The sequence below is a fragment of the Rattus norvegicus genome, chromosome 1 (assembly GCF_036323735.1).
Source record: "Rattus norvegicus strain BN/NHsdMcwi chromosome 1, GRCr8, whole genome shotgun sequence".
Taxonomy (NCBI): Eukaryota; Metazoa; Chordata; class Mammalia; order Rodentia; family Muridae; genus Rattus; species Rattus norvegicus.
In genome coordinates this window covers 223,140,102-223,160,828 of record NC_086019.1, presented here as the reverse complement: position 1 = coordinate 223,160,828, position 20,727 = coordinate 223,140,102, and the positions used below count along the sequence as shown (strand labels likewise).

The window sequence follows — 20,727 nt, the reverse complement described above, 5'->3', positions numbered from 1 at the left end:
AGTGATAAAAAGATGATAGATAGATAGATAGATAGATAGATAGATAGATAGATAGATAGATAGATAGAGATAGATGATAGAGCGATCAATCATTCTAGAATGTTTCCTTGGCATCACTAACTCATTCTAGGAAAAAAACTATTTAATGTCTATAAGCTTCAAAAGCCATTGTAGATAATGAGATTATAGCTTTGGGGGCATATTTCGAAATGCCAGGACCCACACAACTATGAGTGCCTCCATGAAACAAAGATAAAAACATACGCATATGCTTGCTCTCTTTTTTTGGTCATTGCCTGGTAGCTGGAAAAATATAAAAAGAAATATGCTTCCATATATTCCTATCTCATGGAACTTAGTGGCACTGACACAGTCGCAATTTGGGAGGTAGAATTTAGAGGATGGTGAGTTTGAGGACAGCCTAGATGACATAGTAAGGTCTCTGCCTCAGAAAATGAAACATAATGAAATGTCCCTCTCCGATTATGAGGCCCCTTTACCAAGAGGGTGAAGGGCAGAATGCTTCAACTTCAAGATCATTGATCCCTCGGGCAGATCAATCCCTGGTGCTTCTGGGATGTCTATAGAAATATTGACCTTGGAGCTCCAGTGACCAACAGAGGCTGGTCAACTCGCAAGATCCAGGCTGAGGATTTAAAATAAGCTTGAGCAAGTGTTGGGATGACTCAGAGGGCTTATCAATATGTGGGGGGCTGGCTTCAGTCCTCAAGTTGATTCAAAGAGACACAACGCAGACTGCGAGGTGGCACTTCCACCAAGGACTGAGAAGGCGCTGATGCTGGCACAGCAGTCCTGGCAAGTCACAAGAACTGCTCACTGGTAGAAAACATGTCGACAGAACTGGGGAGATTTATGAGGTCACATTTCACCTTACAGGTGAAGGATGGCTCTAGGTTCAGAGAAAATGTCTTACTTGTGGTCCTAAACCAGTACTCGGTCTCTTTTCCTGGACACAACATCAATTTAAGTCTCTGGAGCTTAAGCCAGTCATGATTCATCTCATAGTTCTGTACCCCAGGAGACGCATAGCAATGTCTCTCAGTCACAGTCAGGCTAGCTGTGTAACATTGGCTGTAAGTGTTTATAATGGAGCTAAAAAGTTCCTGTCATCGATGCCTGTCCTACTTTATCTATTTGAGATAAGTTTAGATCCATAAATACTACTGCTGTCCACAACAGTCAGTGCAGTGGCATACGGTACAGGTTCACGGCGAGAAGCCACAGGGTGTACTCTACAGCCTACTGTGGAGCAAGCTAGCCCGTGCCATTTTGATAAATGCCTAAGGATGCTTCTCAGAACGTTCACCCCCATTGGGTAATTGGTGGTTGCATTCCCAGTGGACCTCGAGTCACTTTTCTCTGTGAGGGGAACACCAGCAGCAGAAACAACAAACTGTTGGCCCTCTTGCTCCAGCGGGCAGCAGGATGCAAACCAGAGAGGCCATGGGTTCACTACACATTTAAATGCTCCCAGAGCCCCAAGTTCTTCAGGAAAACAAAACAAAACAGTTTCCGTTAAGAAGAACAGGGGTCATGAACTAGGATTCCTGGCGCTAATCCTCAATTTCTAGCCTTCTCATTTCCCAGTCCTCTTCCCTGTTAATTGCCTCTCCCTGCCAAATTCCAAGAATACTGCTTAGTCCCCTTTGTATTGATCCCTTTTGTAATGGACTCCTTAAGCACAAGGAACAGGCTGGAAGGGAGATGGTAACAGGGAAGTCTGTCTCCTCTGGACCCTGAAACTTCTGGTTGTCTATAGCTGAATGTATGTCAACTTAACCTCACTCCCCCAAAAACATCTGAGCAGGTTATGTATATGTGTATATGATATATATGATGTATATGATGTATATGTTGTAAATGCATATGTATATACATATATATATATATGGAAAAAAAGGCATAAGAAATGCCAGTACTCTCCCTCAATACGTTTCTTAACCTGACTTTTTGTGTATATTGAAACCTGCTTGTCTAACCCATCAATAAAGTTGTTTCTGCCTCGCTGTGATTAGCAGTAAGTGCTGGCAGGGACCATGCACATTGGAAGAGCCTCTTGCGTTCACATTCCACTGCTATTCATTGATACCTTTTAATTTTCCTTTTTAAAAAATGTATTTAGGAAAAAAACCACTAAAAATAAGACCAATTTATTAGATTCGTGTTCTAGTTTTATTACTAAGCCACAAAATTCTTAACAGTTTTGAAGATTTGATTTTTCTGTTTGTAAAAATGGGGTGTCTCTGGGTTTCTGTTGTTGTGATAAACATCATGACCAAAAGCAACTTGGGGAGGAAAGGGAGGTTGATCTTATGGTTCCCGGTAATAGTATATCAGCCAGTGAAGTCAGAGTAGGGACTCAAGCAGGGCAGGAACCTATAGACAGGAGCTGATGTGGAAGCCGCAGAGGAGTGCAGCTTCCTGTCTTGCTCTCATGGCTTGCTTAGTCTGTTTTTTCCTGCAATCCAAGACCACTTGCCCAAGGATGGCACTGAACAGTAATCTGGGCCCTCCCACGTTGGTCATTAATAAGAACAGTGCCTCATAGACTTGCCTACAGACCGATCTTAATGGAGGCATTTTCTCAATTAAGATTCCCTCTTCCTAGATATGTCTAGGTTTGTGTCAAGTTGACAAAAACCAGCCAGCACACTAGGCATATTAACAAGAAGTCCTTGAAAAATATTTGATACGTTATAGTCAATGTACAGGTTCTGATGTGCAGAGCATTGTTCCAGCTTGTCTGTGTTCGTGTGGTGCCAGTCAGGAAGGAGTCAGAGGCTGGACTGCACAGCCCCGCTCTCAGTAATCTCGTTAGCGGGTGGAGGAACTGCAGGTCTGTTTCAAGATGGACGCTACAATGCAAGCAAACTGGATAATGGAGTCGAGCAACTAGGAGCTGAAGCTGCAAAAGCTGCTGACAAGGATCGGCCCTGCCTGGGGATGAACTCTGAGCAGAGATGTGAAGATGAAAAAGATACAGTCAAGACAGGAGAGTGGGAGTGGGAAGTGGAGAGGAATGTTCCGGGCAGAAGAAGAAGCAAGCTCAGAGAGTCAGAGGCAAACAGCAACAAAACCTGGGCTGCTTTAAACACCAGAAAGTAGGTGAACCTTGGCCTGAGGAGGGTGAGCCAGAGTAAGAAAAATCCATGCTATTTGCATTCGGAGAGGCTTTGGGAACTTACTCTAAGACTTTGGATTGCATCGGTGTGATAGGATCTCAGTTTCCAATGGAACCGTGAAAGGCAGCTATGGACAACAGGAGACATGAGACAGAGATCCAAGAGGGCTGTCACAGTCGGCCTGGGCCACAGCCTCAGAAGTTTAGGGAAGACTTGAGTGCCAGAGACAGGGCTGGCAATGGCTTGTGGGAGCTCCCTGGGATAACAGGATGCATGTGTGACATGTTTATATCCCCATAAAATAAACACGCAGTAAAAAAGAAACGCCAGAAATGATTGCAGCACTGTTAACTATGTCTTCAGATTTGAAGACATCTGCTTCCTTTCCGTCCTATGCTTCCGTTGTCTGAAGGTTTCTATCAGATTTTTTCCTTTCGGTTTGTGTTTCCCAACCCACTTAGACGTCCTTCTTCCTTCATGAAAGTCTCACACCTTTGCTTTGGACCTTTGTGATTTGGGGCATCTAAGCACCGGTTATTGGTGGGAGGAGAACTCCAAAAAAAGACAGACCACACCCCAGGCCTCCTTGTATGGTAGACTAGCACATGGGTTATTCAACCAGCACTGTAAGCTTCATTTTGTTTAGTTGGAGACAAGGTCACACGGTGTAGCTGTGGCCTGGAATTCAGTATGTTAACAGGTTTGGGCTGGAACTCACAGAGATCTGCCTGTATCTGCCTTTCAAGTGCTCGGACTAACGGCATGTGCCATCACCCCTGGCTGGCGAACCAGCGCTGGAAGAAAACAGCACGGACTTTGTACCAGGTGACGAACTTCACAAACAGAGTGACTCACTCTGCTGAATTATTCATAAGATCATCCACTCTGTGTGTTTGCTACTCTCAGTTAATGGATGAGGAAATTAGATTAATTCAAGGATGCTATAGCAGATAGAACCTAGATGTTAAGCTCAAGCAAGGCTGGCATCAAAAACATGCCCTAATCATCAAGGACAGCCCCAGCCACCTAGTGGTTGGGTCCAATCAGATGGCCTATAGTTTTGAAAAAACGATACAGTGACACAAGGCTGCAGCAACCACCACAGGGATGTACAGAGCTGCTGGGAAGCCTAAGTGTCCCCTGCAGCACTAGCAGCAGCTACAGGTCTTGTGTAGAGTCACCCGGCTGTTGGTGGCAGGATGGGTTGATGCCAGGGCTCTCTGCGTCAAGGCTTTCTTGGAGCCTGTCATTTTGCTGAGTCTCCTGTCCAATTTGCATCAACTTCCAGTTTTCTACTTTCCTCTCAGTAGATTATTCTGCTGAAATGACCTGCAACCAAGAACCCTGGCCAGCACTGTTAATTTACACGTCAGCGGGCAGCCAGTCACCATCATGAAAGCCAGGGTTCCAGCAGCAGCCGTGGCATCTTCTGTCCTCAGAGTCCTCAGGTTCCCACCGCAGGCTTCTTTGCTCTGACAGTGTGCACAGTCAAGACTACCTGACTCATAGGAACCCCTGCCTCAGAGCGTGACTATTAGTGACCACCATGTCTGGAGTGACTATCCCCTGGCCAGGATTGATGGTTCCAGAGAGAACCTTATCAGAGGTGCACCCCTCCCACAGAGGAAGGAAGTCAAGCCAGAGTACTCTGTCACTCTGGAAGGATGGTGGTGGCTGAGAAAGGTCATCTACACCAATCATCCTGGCTAGTGACGCTTTGCCAATCTTCATTTTTCAAATCTGGGTTTAATTCTGTGAGGCTGAATTCCACCCTCATCTTCAGACCTCCGTACGTTTGCCACAGGGATCCTATAACCCCTTCTCCCTGCTTGTCCCTCCTGCTGCATGTCACGAAGGGGAATTTGTACAATAGTGTTTGTGTTTCTTTTGGGTTTTATTTTTGTGATTGAGGAGATATCATGGATACAGATTAAAGCAAACTATTATGTAGCTTAGACAGCATCTTTCAAAATTGGTGTGTGTGTGCACTCCCTTGCATGGTGTGTGTGTGTGTGTGTGTGTGTGCTTGCATGGTGTGTGTGTGTGTGTGTGTGCGTGGGTGTGTGCGTGTGCATGTGTATGTGTGCATGCTTGTGTGTGTGTGTGTGCTTGCATTGGTGTGTGTGCACATGCTTGCATGGTGTGTGTGTGTGTGTGTGTGTGTATACCCACTTGCATGGTGTGTGTGGTGTGTGTGTGTATGTGTGTGTGTGTACACCCACTTGCATGGTGTGTGTGGTGTGTGTGTGTGTGTGTGCACCCACTTGCATGGTGTGTGTGGTGTGTGTGTGTGCGTGTGTGTGTGTGTGCTTGCATGGTGTGTGTGTGTAGTGTGTGTGTGTGTGCTTGCATGGTGTGTATGTGTGTAGTGTGTGTGTGCACCCACTTGCATGGTGTGTGTGGTGTGTGTGTGCATGTGTGTGTGTGTGTGTGCTTGCATGGTGTGTGTATGTGTGTGTGTGTGCTTGCATGGTGTATGGTTGTGTGTGTGTGTGCTTGCATGGTGTGTGTGTGTGTGTGTGCTTGCATGGTGTGTGTGTGTGTATGTGTGTGTGTGCTTGCATGGTGTGTGTGGTGTGTGTGTGTGTGTGCTTGCATGGTGTGTGTGGTGTGTGTGTGTGGTGTGCGTGTAGTGTGTGTGTGTGTGTGTGTGTGTATGTGTGTGTGCCCGCTTGCTTGCATGGTGTGAGTGTGGCATGTTGCACAGTGTGGTGCACACAAGGAGATCAGAGGAGAACAGCAGCCGTCAGCTCTCACCTTGTGTTGTTTGACAGAGTCCCTTGTTCACAGCTATCAGGCTATGTGGCTTCCAGGCTTTTACAATTTCTCCTGCCTCTTGCATACTGTGGAGCGCTGGAATTACAGACACAGCACGGCCACACCGCCTGCCTTTACTTGTATTCTGGGGATTCAAACTCAGGAGGTCATGTTTGCGCGCCAAGTGCTTCTCCCATCCCACTGAGCCCTTCCCTCGCCAGGAAAGTCTATGTTAAGGTAGTGGGAGCATTGAGACTCAGAGCATTATTTTGTTGCCTTTCTCCAAACCTCACTGATAGCCCTTCCTCTTCTGTATCTGCTCACAGTTAAGACTCATTGCAGCCTCAAAGCTTTCGTCTTCTAGTGACATGATTTAAAAACTTAACTCTTCAAGACTTTGGTATTGGGGATTGATAGACAGAAGTATTTGGTAATCGTTGTTTCAAATCTTGAAGCATGTTAAAAGGAAGGGGAGGCTCTTCACTATTAGTGATCAAAGTCCTTGCAGAAGTGGCTATTGACAAAGTGGATACAAGTTGATCCTGGCACATATCACTGTGGCAAGAAGGTAGCATGTCATGACGCCACAGGGGCCAGCTCGGAAGGGATCTCATTGCACAAATCTTGTACACTTTGAGAACTGAATTAGCCCCCACTGTAATAAATAAGTGAAGGAAGGAAGACAGAAACAAAGGGGGGCAAAGGGAAGGCTCTTCAGGAGCATGTCAGGTGCCAAGATGTTTTCACAGCCATCGCATAATACAATTAACCAGCCACAAATAAAAAACTAGTAGTAAATTGAGGAGAATATTCTGGTATATGGGAATGCAGCTCAGGGACAGAAAATGTACCTAACACACACAAGGCCTGGGAGGGAGAGGTTACAAAGAAGGTTTGAGAAGGAACAGTGTGGTTCAAAGGGACAGGACAAGCAGCATCTTGACTAGCTAATCAAAGTTGAAGTCATCATTGAGAAGCAGATGGCCACCATTTACCTCAGGTGTAAGTCCCTTTGAAAGACACAACACTTATGTGGCATTACAGCCAAGAATGACTATAGTCATAAAATAATCAAAGTTTAAATGCTTGGTTTGAAGAGGAGAGAGAGAGATGTGTTCATAAGAGCCTATGAAATGTTCCAGTTAAAGAAACAAAGAGGCATGAGATTCAAACTTGATCTCTCTACTGACACTGAACCCTGGCTTGGGAGGAGGCAGTGCCACCTGGTACATTCTTGGGCTGATTGACAAATCTAGGATATAAGAAACAGGCTGGACACAACTATCCTACCATGGTTAAACTCACCAAAGGCTCACAAATGAACTGTGCTCATGTCAGATCTTGTCCTGTGTTAGGAACACTTCATGGATACAGTTAGAAGAAAAGGCTCCAGTGCATGTAACACACTCTCTGGAGAAAACACACAGATGAGAGCAAAAAGAGGCACAAGTAGTTTGTAAATTCTGTGTGTCCATGAGAATGTGTGTGCGTGTGTGTGTCTATGTGTGTTTGTGTTTTTAATGTGTGTTTGTGGTATGTGTGTGAATGTGTGTATGTTTATTGTGTGTATGTGGTGAGTGTATGTATAAGTGTTTGTGTGAGTGTGGTTTGTGAGTGTATTATGTGTGTGTGGCATGTATGTGTGAGTGTGTGTGTTTATAGTGTGTGTGTGTGTATTTGAAGTATTAGTGTGTGAGTGTGCAACTCTGTTTTTGTGGTATGTATGAGTATGTGTGTGAATGTGTGTGTTTGTGGTGTATGTATATGTATGTTTGTGTGTGTGATATGTGTTTTGGTATTGTGTGACTGTGTGTGTGTGTTTATGGTGTGCCTGTGGTATGTATACGAATGTATGTATGTGTGTTTGCATGTATGTGATATGTATGTGTGAGTGTGCTGATGGTGTGTGAGTGTGTGTTTGTGGTATGTGTGGTTTGTAGTGTGTGTGAGTATGTGCATATGTGTATGTGTGTAGTGTGTGTGTTTGTGTGGTGTGGGGTATGTGTGTGTGTGTGTTGTATGTACATATGTTGGTGCAGGTGCATGCACATGCAGATACCAAAGGAATATTAAATATCTTCCTCTATCATTCTCGACTTTATTTTGAGATATGTTCTCCCAGTGAACCTGAATTTCACTGTTTCAGCTATGCTGTCGAGCCAGTGAGCTCTCAGGATCCACCTGTCTCTGTCCCACTACAATGAGGTTATAGGCACATGTAACTATGCAGGTGCTCAGGATTAGAACTTGGGTCTTCTTGCTTACACAATAAGTGTTCTTACCCACTAAGGCATCTCCTTAGACTTCTGAAATTCATAGTCTTATGTTTTTCAGACAGTTAAAGATATTCCATAGAAAAGCTTAAAACGAAGTGATTTGGGGGAGGAGAATAACCCCATTTCATTAAGGAACATGGGGGATTTATAAGGATGGTGAAATGTTCTAGATTGTGTCTATGCCTGTGTTTCTAAAATTCTCATGTTTGCCATCTGTACACTTAGAGCTGGTAGCTTTCACTACAAGTAAAGTACCTCAGAAGTGTTGCCTTGAAAAGTACAGAGGGAAAAGTCAAAAGGCTATCCTGGACAGACAGACAAAAAGAAAATGGGTATCTGCCCTTGCCTCTTGAGAAATTTCCAGAGTCTTCAGCATTATGGATGGAGCAGGGGTCATCTATCTGGTAGTTGGGGGTCATTCATTGCAGCCACAGAGAAAGCTATACAGTGTTTCAAAGTATATTTTGCCCAAAAGGTATTAATCATCTTTATATTAAGATCTATTTTATAGTAAGACCTAAACCACAAAAACTCAATGAGATCCTGCCCAAGGGGTCATGTATATTATCCCAGACCCTGAGAACATCAGTCACTGCCCTCACTACCCGTTTTTAGCAGGAGTTTGTAATCATCTCTCCCTGGTGTGGACCATGCAGGCCCTAGCTTGTGAACAGTCTGTCACTACCATCTCATGGTCCCTGCTTTATAAAGCCCCTCTAACGTGACCACTGCTCTTCCCCTCTCACCCTGTGCTGCCATGTCGGGGTTTCTATTAAGCTTTTGTGACAATCTTTCCGTCCATCCCATTCCTTGAGAAACCGGAGCTCAACTGAGACCGGGCCTAGCATTCTGGAGAAGGGGTGACTAAACTAAGATGAGGAGATGAGAAAATGCTATCAAGCTTCTTTTTCAGGAAATTCTGTCACCTCTACAAAGAAAGAACCTTGCAGCATTACTCCTAGGACTGTCCTACCAAGAGACGCCACAATTAGTTTTAGAGAGAGATTTTGTTTTGCCTGATCCAATAATGCCTGTTTGGGCCCAGACTTTTATTATTTATTATAACTAGGGAAAGTGAGCAAATTCAATTTATAGTCTAGGAAACCCCTGAAAGAAACACAAAGCAAAATATCCCTAGTAAATGTTAAAACGCTACTTGGTAAAATTTAAACAAATCACTACGCAGCCAGAGATTGGTCAGCTAAAATGCGTGATACCTCCTTGGTGCCTGAAAATTTCCAAAAAGAAAAAAAAATGGGTCAACAAGAGTTCAAGGCACACAATGTGTCAGGCAGAGATTAAAGGATCATGTTCACAGGCAAGAAATGGTAGAGCCAGTGTTTAGAAGCGGAAGTCTAAAAAATGAAACCATTTTTGATTCCCACACTGTTACTGCGGCAGAACAGAAAAACAGAGAGAGTTAAGGGGACATGGGAGGGAAAGAAGCTTCTTATTCTGTAGTCTAGTTTGTATTCCTGCCATCAGTTATTCAAGGTCATCAACGCAACTGATAACATCAGTTTCCTATAGAGACAGTGCTGGTTTTTCTAATGACATCTCAGACAAGGATTTTACTACTTGGATTTGGGACCAGAGTGTTCAAGTCCAGGTCCCACATGTTAGCTTTATCAGCACTCACCCCTCATACCCAAACCCAAACAATGGGCCTTGCAAAACTACCCCATTATCAACAAGAATTTATTTTTAATTTATAAATGTAATTTAATTTAATCTTAAGACAGGGTCCCTGTGGCCCTTCCAGCATCCAGCTTACTACAGAACTTCCAACCTTGATTCTTCTGCCTCCAGTTTCCTTGTGGGACTACAGCTGTGAGCCTCCATTCCCCCAGCTAGATAGATTTATTTCTCTTAAGATAAGAGAAATAAATAAACCAACCCACATTTACCTACTTCAGTTTTAAACTTGGCTTAAACCTGGTTGTACGTTGAGTCTTTTTCTTAAGACCTGTTGTGACGATTCATGTCAATGTGATGTTTAATGTCAATTTGACAGGACCCGGGACATCTTTGGGCAGTTATTTAGGTTAGGTTGGTCTCTGTGGAGTTGACTAGGTCAATGAGAGAAGACCCACACTAAGGAGAGTGGCCCCATTGTCATGCTTAGGTCTTAGAGACTAGATACAAAGAATGAGGCTGACTGAGCACAGCCAATCATCACTCTGGTGCTTGACTGTGGATGCAATGTGACCAGCTGCCTCAAGCTCCTGCCACCAGGACTTTCACCACAATGGAACTGTGGGACAAAAATAAACCCATCCTTCCTTAAGTTGCTCTTTCCAGATGATTTCATCATAGCAAGAAGAATAAGTCAGTATTACATCTTCCTCCTTCCGAACTTCGATCTGAACCATGTATTAGCCCATGTCTCTAATAAACCCACTAACTTAGCTTCACTCTGACTTGTCCTGACGTACTTTCCCATGCTGTAGTCAAGGACAGCTTTACCTGAGTGAAGAGCACCAAGAAAGGAATTCACAGGCAACGACCCCTGTGATTGATGCCTTCCCAACACTGTTGACATTATGGACTGAATTATACCCTCCTGACCTTTATTTCTTGAAGTCTCAACCAGCAATACTTTCAAGAATAATTGTATTTGGAGATAAGGTCTTTAAAGAGATCAATATATATATATTCCAATTTGACAGGACTAGACTCCCTGTGTGAGGAAGAGAAAATACCAGGAATGAACACTCATGGTAGAAAGGCCAAGGGAGGACACAGCAAGGCTCCTGTCTGCAAGCCAAACCCAAAGCCTAGGGATTAAACAAACCTGTCAGCACCTTGATCTGTGGACTCTGGCTTCCGACCTGGGAGAAAATCAATTCCCACTGCCTAAGCCTCCCAACCTGTAGTATTTTATCATGGTGGCCCTACCAGAAAATTGTAATCGACTTCAATACCACTTCCCTTTCCTTCCATACAGGTCCACGATGAAGCTTATGTCCAAGTTTAGTAGTCCTGGTGACTGGAAACTCATCTCAGTTAGTAAGCAACACTTCACCAAGCCTCATGGAACTGAAATCAAAGAAAGACTACAATTCCTTCATTCAACTGCTGCTGTCCAGAAGTGAAGCTCACTACACTGACAACACCACCTATCAGTGCTGGTGTTTGTTTCTTTGCTTTATTTTTTCACAAAAATGTATTGCTATGAAATTCATGTACATTCCATAAAGATTAGAAAATACAGGACAGGAAAAAAATCCCTCTATTGCTGAACTAGCTGGTTTTCTGTCAACACTGGAGAGGAGGGAACTTCTACTGAGAAAATGTCTCCATAAGGTTAGGCTATATGCAAGCCTATAGGGCATTTTCTTAATTAAGTAATTGATAGGGGAGGGCCTGCCCACTGTGGGTGATGCCATTCCTAGGCTGGTGGTCCAGGGTTTTATAAGAAAGCAGCTGAGCAAGCCATGAGTTGCAAGCCAGTAAGCAGCTCCTCTCCATGGCCTCTGCATCGGCTCATTCATCCACGTTCCTGCCACATTTGAGTTTCTGTCCTGATTTCCCTCAGGGATGAACAATGATGTAGAATTAGGTCATGGTGTCCCATCACAGCAATAATCACCCTAAGACAATCATTTATGCAAAGACATTGTCTTGGGATCTGCCTCCCATGTGTGTGCCCACATGAAGGGTACATGTTTTGTTTGGGTGAAATAGACTAATCATGTTATGCTTATAAACCCTAACCTCCTATGGGGTGTTAAAATAGAAAAAAACTCCAGTCAAGAGAATAGAATTTCCAGCCTGGATGGAGACCTGAAATTTCAGTTGGGCCAGGTAGTTCACTGGGCCAAGAAAAGCGGGTTTGATGGTTTGTCTATGCTTGGGCCAGGGAGTGGCACTATTAGGAGGTGTGGCCTTGTTGGAGTAGGTGTGTCACTGTGGGCGTGGGCTTTAAGACCCTCACCCTAACTGCCTGGCAGTCAGTCTTCTACCAGCAGCCTTCAGATGAAGATGTAGAACTCTCAGCTCTGCCTGCACCGTGTCTGCCTGGACGCTGCCATGTTCCCACCTTGATGATAATGTACTGAACCTCTGAACCTGTAAGTCAGCCCCAATTAAATGTTGTTCTTATAAGAGTAGCCTTGACCATGGTGTCTGTTCGCAGCAGTAAAACCCTAACTAAGACATCAGGTTTACCTTAAGCCATGCCAAAGAGCTAGGTGGAATTATTAGTCCTTTGATGAGATACTGTACTTCTCCTGCCCAGAATCCCTATGTAGCTTGTAAGTCAGCTCACTAAAGAAGTTCCTCAGAGAAGCATAACTTTTTCTTTTCTTTCTTTTTTTTCAAAGTCTGCTTTCCTTAAACCTTTGAGTTTCTTTCCTCAAAATGTCCCCCGTCATGTGACTTCTTGTCTGCCATGTGTCTGACCTCCGCACCAGCTGAAACAAAATTGTCTTTTCCCCTTCTTTCCTCCATTCTCCTCCCCCAGGCAGCTGAGGAGGTTTTATAGTTTATCTGCTTGGGGTTTTTTCCCCTCCCTTCCCATCCTCCCCCTCCCATCCCCTTCCCTCTTCCTCCTCCCCACTCCCTCTCTCCCTCCTCCTCTTTCCTGATCTCTCCCTCCTCCTCTCCTTTTTAAACTAATAAAGTTGTCCTTGAGCTTCTGTTTGAGCCCATTCTTAAAGAGGGGAGCCCGCTTTCCTGTGGATGGGGGGTGTCCAGCAAGGTACTTAGCATGTACCCAGTTTACGGGCTCTCTGTGACCCATGCCTGCATGCAGTAGCCAGCTGCTGGGTGCAGCTCTCTCCAGCCACTTTCTTGCCGTGATTGCTAGGCAGCCCCAGCAAGGCCTACTCAGTCTAAGTGTCCTTTGCAGGCCCAGGGATGCTGCAACTGACCTGTGGCCCCGGGCTTCCATTTCAGCTCTCAGCAAACCTGAGGCTGGCCTGTGGGCTGTTCCCCAAAGTAGGAGCCTGGAGGGAGGTCCTAGATTCCCCAGGACATGCCTCATGAGAAGTCCATGGCAGCCATTATCAGACTGTAGTCACCTGAAGATCAATCATAGAAACCCTGGCACACGGAAAAACACGGCACTGGGAAGGCCTGAAAGCAACCCCCAGGCTGTACTAGACCATGACCGCACAGACAAGCCTTGTGCACTATTCCTCACCGCACAGGAAAGCGCATCTCTAGATGGGAACCTTTCCTCCTCAGTAAGTTAGCCCTGGTATCTCAGTTGACAACCAAGGTGGCCCTTGACAAAGGGGACTTGGGACCTGTGTTCAGGCTTCTATATCTAGAATTACCCACTTCTGTTCACCAAGTGCCCTAAGATCTACAGTGTCTATTAACCTCATCTTCTCTGCCCAGGCTAAGGACCACGGATCTGCTGCCAGCAGCACCCACACCAGGAGTGACCTGTGAGGATGGAGCCTGGACATCCTTACCCCGTAGGAGGCTGGGTACCACTCTGGATACTGAATAGTCACATCAGCACCTCCCGGATGTAGGGTGGAATATGGGTCAGTGTGACTTGTGGGGCCTGAGAGTGCTGACTTCACATTTCACATCCTGAGAACAAGGTCTATCAAACTGGCTAATATTTAACGTGAGTCTATATTGCCATCCCACCAGGAAGCTGCTGGTCTGTGGCTGTTCTGTCTCAAGAAAGGGCCATTTCACAGGTTCACGGGGGTGAGTGTAAGGCACCAAAGCTAAAAGCAAGCCAAAGCCGCAAGACTGTGCACCCTAGGTAGCTGGAGGTGAGGAAAAGGGGGGCAGGGCTCTCAAGCTCCTCCATACCCAGGGCAGCAGAGTGGGCTCCCAGCTGGGGACAGTCCTCACAGGGCTGCTGAAGCAACCATGATGATGGTATTGTGTGACAGAGCTTGACCAGTTCTGGGCGTCCTGCTGTGACCAGGATCCAAAATAGAGCTAGAGAGGGGTAGTATGGTCTCAAGGATAGAGCCCTCGACAATTCTTTTTTTTTTTTTTTGTTTTGTTTTCTTTTCTTTTTTTCAGAGCTGGGAACTGAACCCAGGGCCTTGTGCTCGCTAGGCAAGCACTCTACCGCTGAGCTAAATCCCCAACCCCACCCTCGACAATTCTTAAGTGTCCCTCTGCAGACCCCTACATCAGCAACCACCCTAACTCTTCCAAGCTCAGGGTCCAAGCTGAGGGGCCCTGACATGTCTTGCAGGGAACTAGGAAAGCCAGTAGTGATTCCGATTGGGACACAAAGTCACAGAGGGTCAAGCTCCAGAGGCCTCAGTCCATAAATTACTTTGTTCCTGCCTTTCCTCAGGACTAGCAAAGATGCGACCCAGGCTCAGGACAGGATTCAAGGCTGCTGGCACCTCTATCTACAAGGGCATCCCCTGGAACTCACAGCACAGAGAGCTTTTGGCTGCTCTCCAGCTTCTGCTGCTGGGCCAGCAGGGAGCAAGCTCTGTTGGGGGTCCCTTCTTCCTCAGGGAGTTGGACTGCTATCTCTGGCCTGGGTTCATCCCTTGGAGCTCACTGACCTGAGTTTACTGGTCACCCTGTCTGCAGCCATAGCTCACGCTCACATAGAAGTTTCAGTTTCTCCTTGTGCCAAATGGCCTTTGGCTCTGCCTCTGTCTTTAGGAACACTCTTCTGGTCCAGCTCCAGCCTCTGCATCAAGGCCCTGGGAGATTTTATCTGTGCTCCGTGTGAGGACTGTCTATTTCTTTCCTACTCCAGCTGCAGAGGTCTGTGAATGATGAACTTCCAGGTACAGGACTCGGGGGCCCAAATGTAAGCTTCACCTCCCGGCTGGTGTACAAGACACATGCCACCACTTTTCCACCAGTGCTGTTAGGACTGTTTGGTTTTGTCCAATGAGAAGGAACTTCTACTAAATTCAACTGTATCCTTTATCGTCTTTATCTCCTCCTGTCAGGGAAGTGCCCTGCCAACAACCGGCTGTCAGCGGACAACTTGTGTCCCTCAGTACCGGACCTACACTTTTACAAAGCCCAGATCGGACTCTGCTGCGCTGCAGTACACTTCTGAAACACCCTTACCCCCAGCAACAGACACATACGTCATTGTGAGAGTCCATGGCTTCTGGGAACATGGTCCACACAGGATCCCAAAGTCCCATTGGTGAACTGGGGCTTTTATATCTGAGACACGTGACCGTCAAATGATCTAATCCAGACACTCCAGAAACTGGTGAAGGTCCATCGCATGTGACTTCAGACACAATAGCACACATCCTCCCCTGCTTCCCGAATCTTCTGAGTCACAGCCTCTTCCCTTTAGCTCGAGAATTGGACTACACCATAACCCTCTGAAGATGGAAAGAACCCGGGTTTTTAAGCCTGTCCGCCAAGATCTGGTAGCTCCATAGGATTTGGAAACCTACTTTGAACAGGAAAATTGTCACCATAGTGATTGATAGTCTCAGCTGGGGGAAGAGAACAGGAAGTGCTTTAAGGACTCAGGAGTGGAACAAGCGCCTGAGGGGCAGTTACCTGGACTAAAGGTGCCTTTTAAAACCAACGACGTGCGCTTAAGCATTCTTCCTCTGCTCTGTATGTCTAGGTCTGACCAGTAGGCCTATTAGCAACACACTGTGGCCTAGTTTACTACAGAATTTGCCTTTCAAGAGGCTGGCCTATGTCCAGCTCTTGGTATAGACCTAACAGTATTTCACTCAAATCTAAATATGTCAGAGCGAACTAGAGTATAGTCTGCCCTTAACAAGAGAAAGTATGCATCTGAAGACAAATGAAGGCATAGTTAAATTACCTTAGCGTTAATCAAACCACACTACTCCATGCTTGACAAGCCCAACTTGATGACAGATTGCAGGGTTCAGCTAGAGTTTCCAGGCCTATTCCAATTCTGGATGAGCAGCCCTGGCCCTAGGGGCTTCCTTCCCATCTGAGCCCCACACTCCACCCACTTTAGGGACCTCTTAGGCATAGCTGTGGACCCCAAGATACAGGCCCAAGTTCCTTTATAGCCTCAGCAAACAGCTTCCCTTTGGGCTTCCTCCCTGATCAGGTCTCTCCTCACTGGCTAAGACCCTAATAGTAAGCACAGAGTCCTTTGGCAGGGACTTTCCTCTGGCCTAGAGAAGAGTCAGAAGTATGGAATTTGGGGAGTCAGCTCTTTGAACTTGTAGGTCTGAGGAAAAAACCAAAAGATGCCCTTTAAACTCTGCAGGTGTCATTTACATAGTAGAGGGCTCCCTGGCTCTGGTGTGAAGGCAGAACAGACTAAAATCCCTCTCCAGGTCAATCTGTCTTTCCTTCAGTCTGTCTTCAAATATGACTGCTTAATTAAATAATTAAACACACGGTGAAAGAGAGGACTCCAGCCTGGAAGGATGCTGGAAACAAGTTGATATACTTCCAACTATTTGGGGGTGGGGCATGGGGTGTGAGAAAAGGGTCAGTGTCCAACAATGGATGGACTGAATGACATTCTACAGGCCAGAAGAAAAAGACCCCTGCCTTGGGGAATGACTCAGGCCTTAAACTCCTCTTTGTTTTTGTGACACTTCTGCAGAGACCTTCCTTCTAAAAGCCTGACAAAGCACTGATAGAGGTAGCGGGGGGGACATCGAAGTTAAACTAAGGTGGGCCAAGGGAGGCTTAAGCTGCTCTCTTGATGTGGGAGCTCCCTGAGGTCACCTGCAGACGGCATTGGAGTGGGAAGAGAGAATTGCAGTAGGGGCGTCACTTCCGAGGCTCACTTGCTATCGCTTTCCCCTTTTCTCAAGTTTGTCGGTTTCTAGGGTTTCCTCTACAGTGAGGACAGAGCATTCCTACGTGACCTTACATGGCAGGTAAAAAACTATGCTGCACGCTGCAAGTGGTGCCTGCAGTCAGGCCCCCAACAAGAACCGAACCTGAACTGTGAGTTAGGCATTCCCCATCACCAGCCAACAACCAGTTTGGGGGTTCCGCAGCAGCCTTCTGGGAGCCCAAGGGCAACAACCCGCAGAGACGGGGAGGGTGAGGGGGGTGAAAAACAGACAAGGGCCCAAGAGCTGAGCCCTAGCCCTGCTCTGAGATATTGGGAGTTTGCAATCGAAGGTCACCCTGGTTCCCAGGTGCGAAAAGACCCGTGCCTAAACCCGGAGGTGGTAGCACTTGTGAGCCTGGAAGGAACCTGGAAGAAACTCAAGTCACCGAGCAGGCTTGCTGGGATAGGAAGGAGTCGGGAACACCGGAGCGGTGCGCTGGTAAAACGCGGCCACTCACCCAGCAACAACAGCTTGAGCTCGCGGCGCGCGTCCTTCTTGTCGCGGCGAAGTTGCCGTTCAATCTCCGCGCTGATGCGCTGCGACTCTTTCTCCTCCGCAGACAGACAGCAGCAGCCGGCCATGGCTTACCACCCCAACAGAGCGACAGGGACCTGGAGTTTAAAGCCCGGCTGTGCGGATTATCCGCGCCAGGCGCTGGATTTGAAGAGGAAACACTTGAACAGACTATGGTATGGAGCAAGAGGCTCGGACCTCCTGGGCTAACCGCTTTCTCGAAGGTAGTTCCGAGGTCCGGCGAGTCCTGAGTGCTTGTGTGGTCCCGGATCAGGCACTCAACCCGGCGCTTGGGAGGGAGAGAAGAGCGAGTTGGGCGGTGTGAGTGGCGCTGTCTCCAGAAGATGTGCGCTCCCAGACACTGTAGCTGGGCACCCAGGTAGGCAACACAGACCGCGAATCAAAAGTTGGGGCGTCGGTGCCGCTGCAAGAGTGGTCTCTCCGCGACTGTAGGGTGTCGTAGGCTAGCAGCAGGTGTGGCGTGGCTTGCAGATAAAGGACCAGCTAGTCCCTGTCTGCAGTGTTCTGAAAATCTCAATCCTTAGACCTTCGCCGAATGGAAGGTTCCTCCAGGACTCTGGAGTGATGGCTCTAAGTGACAGGAGGAGGCGGGGCGTCTCGAACCTACAGCCTTGACGTCTACAGGAGTTGCCTGAAGACCTACCCCAAGCCTTTGGTGCCTGGGGACAAAGGAGAGCAACAAGAGGCTGGAGTGCGAGCAGTCTCACACCTCCCTCCTTGGCGGTGGCGCCCTAGTGCAGGCAGGTCCACTTGCCAAGCTTGCTGTAACCAGCAGGCACTGGCTTCCAGCCCCCTTCCCGCTGCCAGATCCGGGTTCAGACAGGTGAGGGAATTTCGCCAACTCCCAACCTCAGTGCCAGAGGAAGAGGCAGCGCACTAGCGGACCCGAGCCAGACGTCTGCAGCCCGGCCACACACCGCATGCCAGCAGCTAGGCTCAGACCTCTCTTCCCACCTGACGCTGAACTTTACCCACCAGCTTCTTTCTCCACGTCTCACACTTGGGGTTTCTAGACCCGCTCACTCCGCTTCCCGGGATGCCACAACTCAATTTGGGCTTAGCGCAATCCGTGGGTCAGCTCGAAGCTAGTGCAGATGGGCCCGCTGGCTGGGTTAGGAACTGCAGCTGCCTCCAGATCCGGGAAAGGAGCAGAGGGCTAGTTAACGCCTCCCAGCCTGTTCTATCTCCCCGCACCGGATGAGGGGGCCGGGGACTGGAGAGGTGAGGGTGGAAACCGGCTGGCTGCTTTGCATTCGATGATGGAAAAGACTTCTGCTTTGTAGAAAGAGTTGGCACCTTCCCGGCACACCTGGCCAGTTCCCTGCCCAGCCCTGCAGCCAGACTGCTGCTTCCGGACAGCTCCTGGAACTCTTGCGAGTAGATGTGGGAAATCTAAAAGCACCCTTGACAACTCAAATGGAAAGGCAAATTACCCTCGCTGATTTTGTCTGTGCAGATTTTAAGGTGCAGATAAGGGATCCTGAGGGACCATGGCAAAGAATCTTCTTTTCCTTCTATTCAAGTAGGCATATGACTTGTGCACACTTACGGAATCAGAGGCTAATGCTTCCTCTGTGAAGAGCAATTGAAGCAGGAGTGGGGCGCCGTGGTCATTATATAAGAACTTGGCAGCTAATGCTATCTGGCTGCAAAGTCTTGTTTACTTTACAGTTTAAGAAGTGCAGACCAATCAGGCTTTAAAATGTCCTGTATTTTAGTACCCTTCCAAGCATAAATTAACGACAACAGTGTCCCCTACTGGAAAATTTCTGGATTTTTTTTCTCTGCAATCTGTCACCCACTTTTTCCCTTGGATCCTACAGGTGACAAGACTGCCACCACTACTTGGCTCCTCAAACTCCACAATCACACTCTTTAGTCTCCCATAGATATTAAAACCAGTGCAAATCTGAATTCCAACTTAACTGGAATAACTGACCAGTTCAGGCTCCAGTCACTAGCCTTCCAAAACAGATCGTGACAGATCGGCCCTGGTGAACTTGGCAGTACCTACCGGAAGCCCTCAGTGTTCCCATTCACTTTGATCAAACCTGTAATCCTTCTATAGTACGAGTGCTGAAGATTTCTATCTTCAGCTAACAATAAAAACTCAATGGGAAAGATGTCAACAGCAGGAAATAGGCTGAATTAACTATGTTTTTGTCCACCTAGGATGATATCATGTATCCGTTGAGGTAATTTATGAGTAACATTATGTTCCAATGAATAACACTTTAGGATGTTTTGGTGAACGTCAGCCTGCATACAACATGGTGGTGCCACCATCTACTTCAGGGCTGGGCATGTAGCTAGGTGGTAAAGCACTTGCCTTCTGTACATTCAACACTGGGAAAAAAAATCACACCATCCAATGACAGCATAATGGTCCAAGCTTGTATAAGAACACTGCAACATTCGTGAACCATTGTAGCTGAGTAGCCATTCACTCCTTAGACTATATTCCCACCATTCGTGCATGACTACATAAGGACAACAAACGGGAGACTCCTCAAAACACATCCAGCAGAAAAGACAAGGCACACACAAACATGTAAGCAGTAAGACAGAAATGGTATGGGGAGAATACACACGTGCATTTATTTATTTTTTTCATTTTTTTATTTATTTTTTTATTAACTTGAGTATATCTTATTTACATTTTGAATGTTGTTCCCTTTCCGGGTTTCCGGGCAAACATCCCCCTAATCTCCCCTCCCCTTCTTTATGAGTGTTCCCCTCCCCACCCTCCCCCCATTGCCACCCTCCCCCCAACAATCACGTTCCCTGGGGGTTCAGTCTTAGCAGGACCAAGGGCTTCCCCTTCCACTGGTGCTCTTACTAGGATATTCATTGCTACCTATGAGGTCAGAGTCCAGGGTCAGTCCATGTATAGTCTTTAGGTAATGGCTTAGTCCCTGGAAACTCTAGTTGCTTGGCATTGTTGTTCATAAGGGGTCACGAGCCCCTTCAACAACAGATAGAGGGCTTATATCCAAAATATACAAAGAACTCAAGAAGTTAGACCGCAGGGAGACAAACAACCCTATTAAAAATGGGGTTCAGAGCTAAACAAAGAATTCACAGCTGAGGAATGCCAAATGGCTAAGAAACACCTAAAGAAATGTTCAACATCTTTAGTCATAAGGGAAATGCAAATCAAAACAACCCTGAGATTTCACCTCACACCAGTGAGAATGGCTAAGATCAAAAACTCAGGTGACAACAAATGCTGGCGAGGATGTGGAGAAAGAGGAACAC

The 20,727-nt window shown here is 46.8% G+C and overlaps 1 protein-coding gene across 2 annotated transcripts in view; it reads right to left on the bottom strand.

Annotated features, from left to right (window-relative positions):
- The window catches only part of Gna14 (G protein subunit alpha 14), a 182,409-nt gene extending 163,382 nt beyond the window's left edge, over positions 1 to 19,027 (bottom strand). Inside the window, exons 1-2 of one of the 2 annotated variants that reach the window (XM_008760288.4) lie at positions 18,445 to 19,018; positions 17,393 to 18,128 (exon numbers count right to left, since the gene is read on the bottom strand). In XM_008760288.4, the coding sequence (XP_008758510.1) occupies positions 17,393 to 17,516 (124 nt within the window). In that variant the 5' untranslated portion in view covers positions 17,517 to 18,128; positions 18,445 to 19,018. Of the gene's footprint in view, positions 1 to 17,392 lie in introns of both variants that reach the window. The other variant, NM_001013151.2, reaches the window with a different exon arrangement.
- Between the last annotated feature and the right edge of the window lie 1,700 nt (positions 19,028 to 20,727).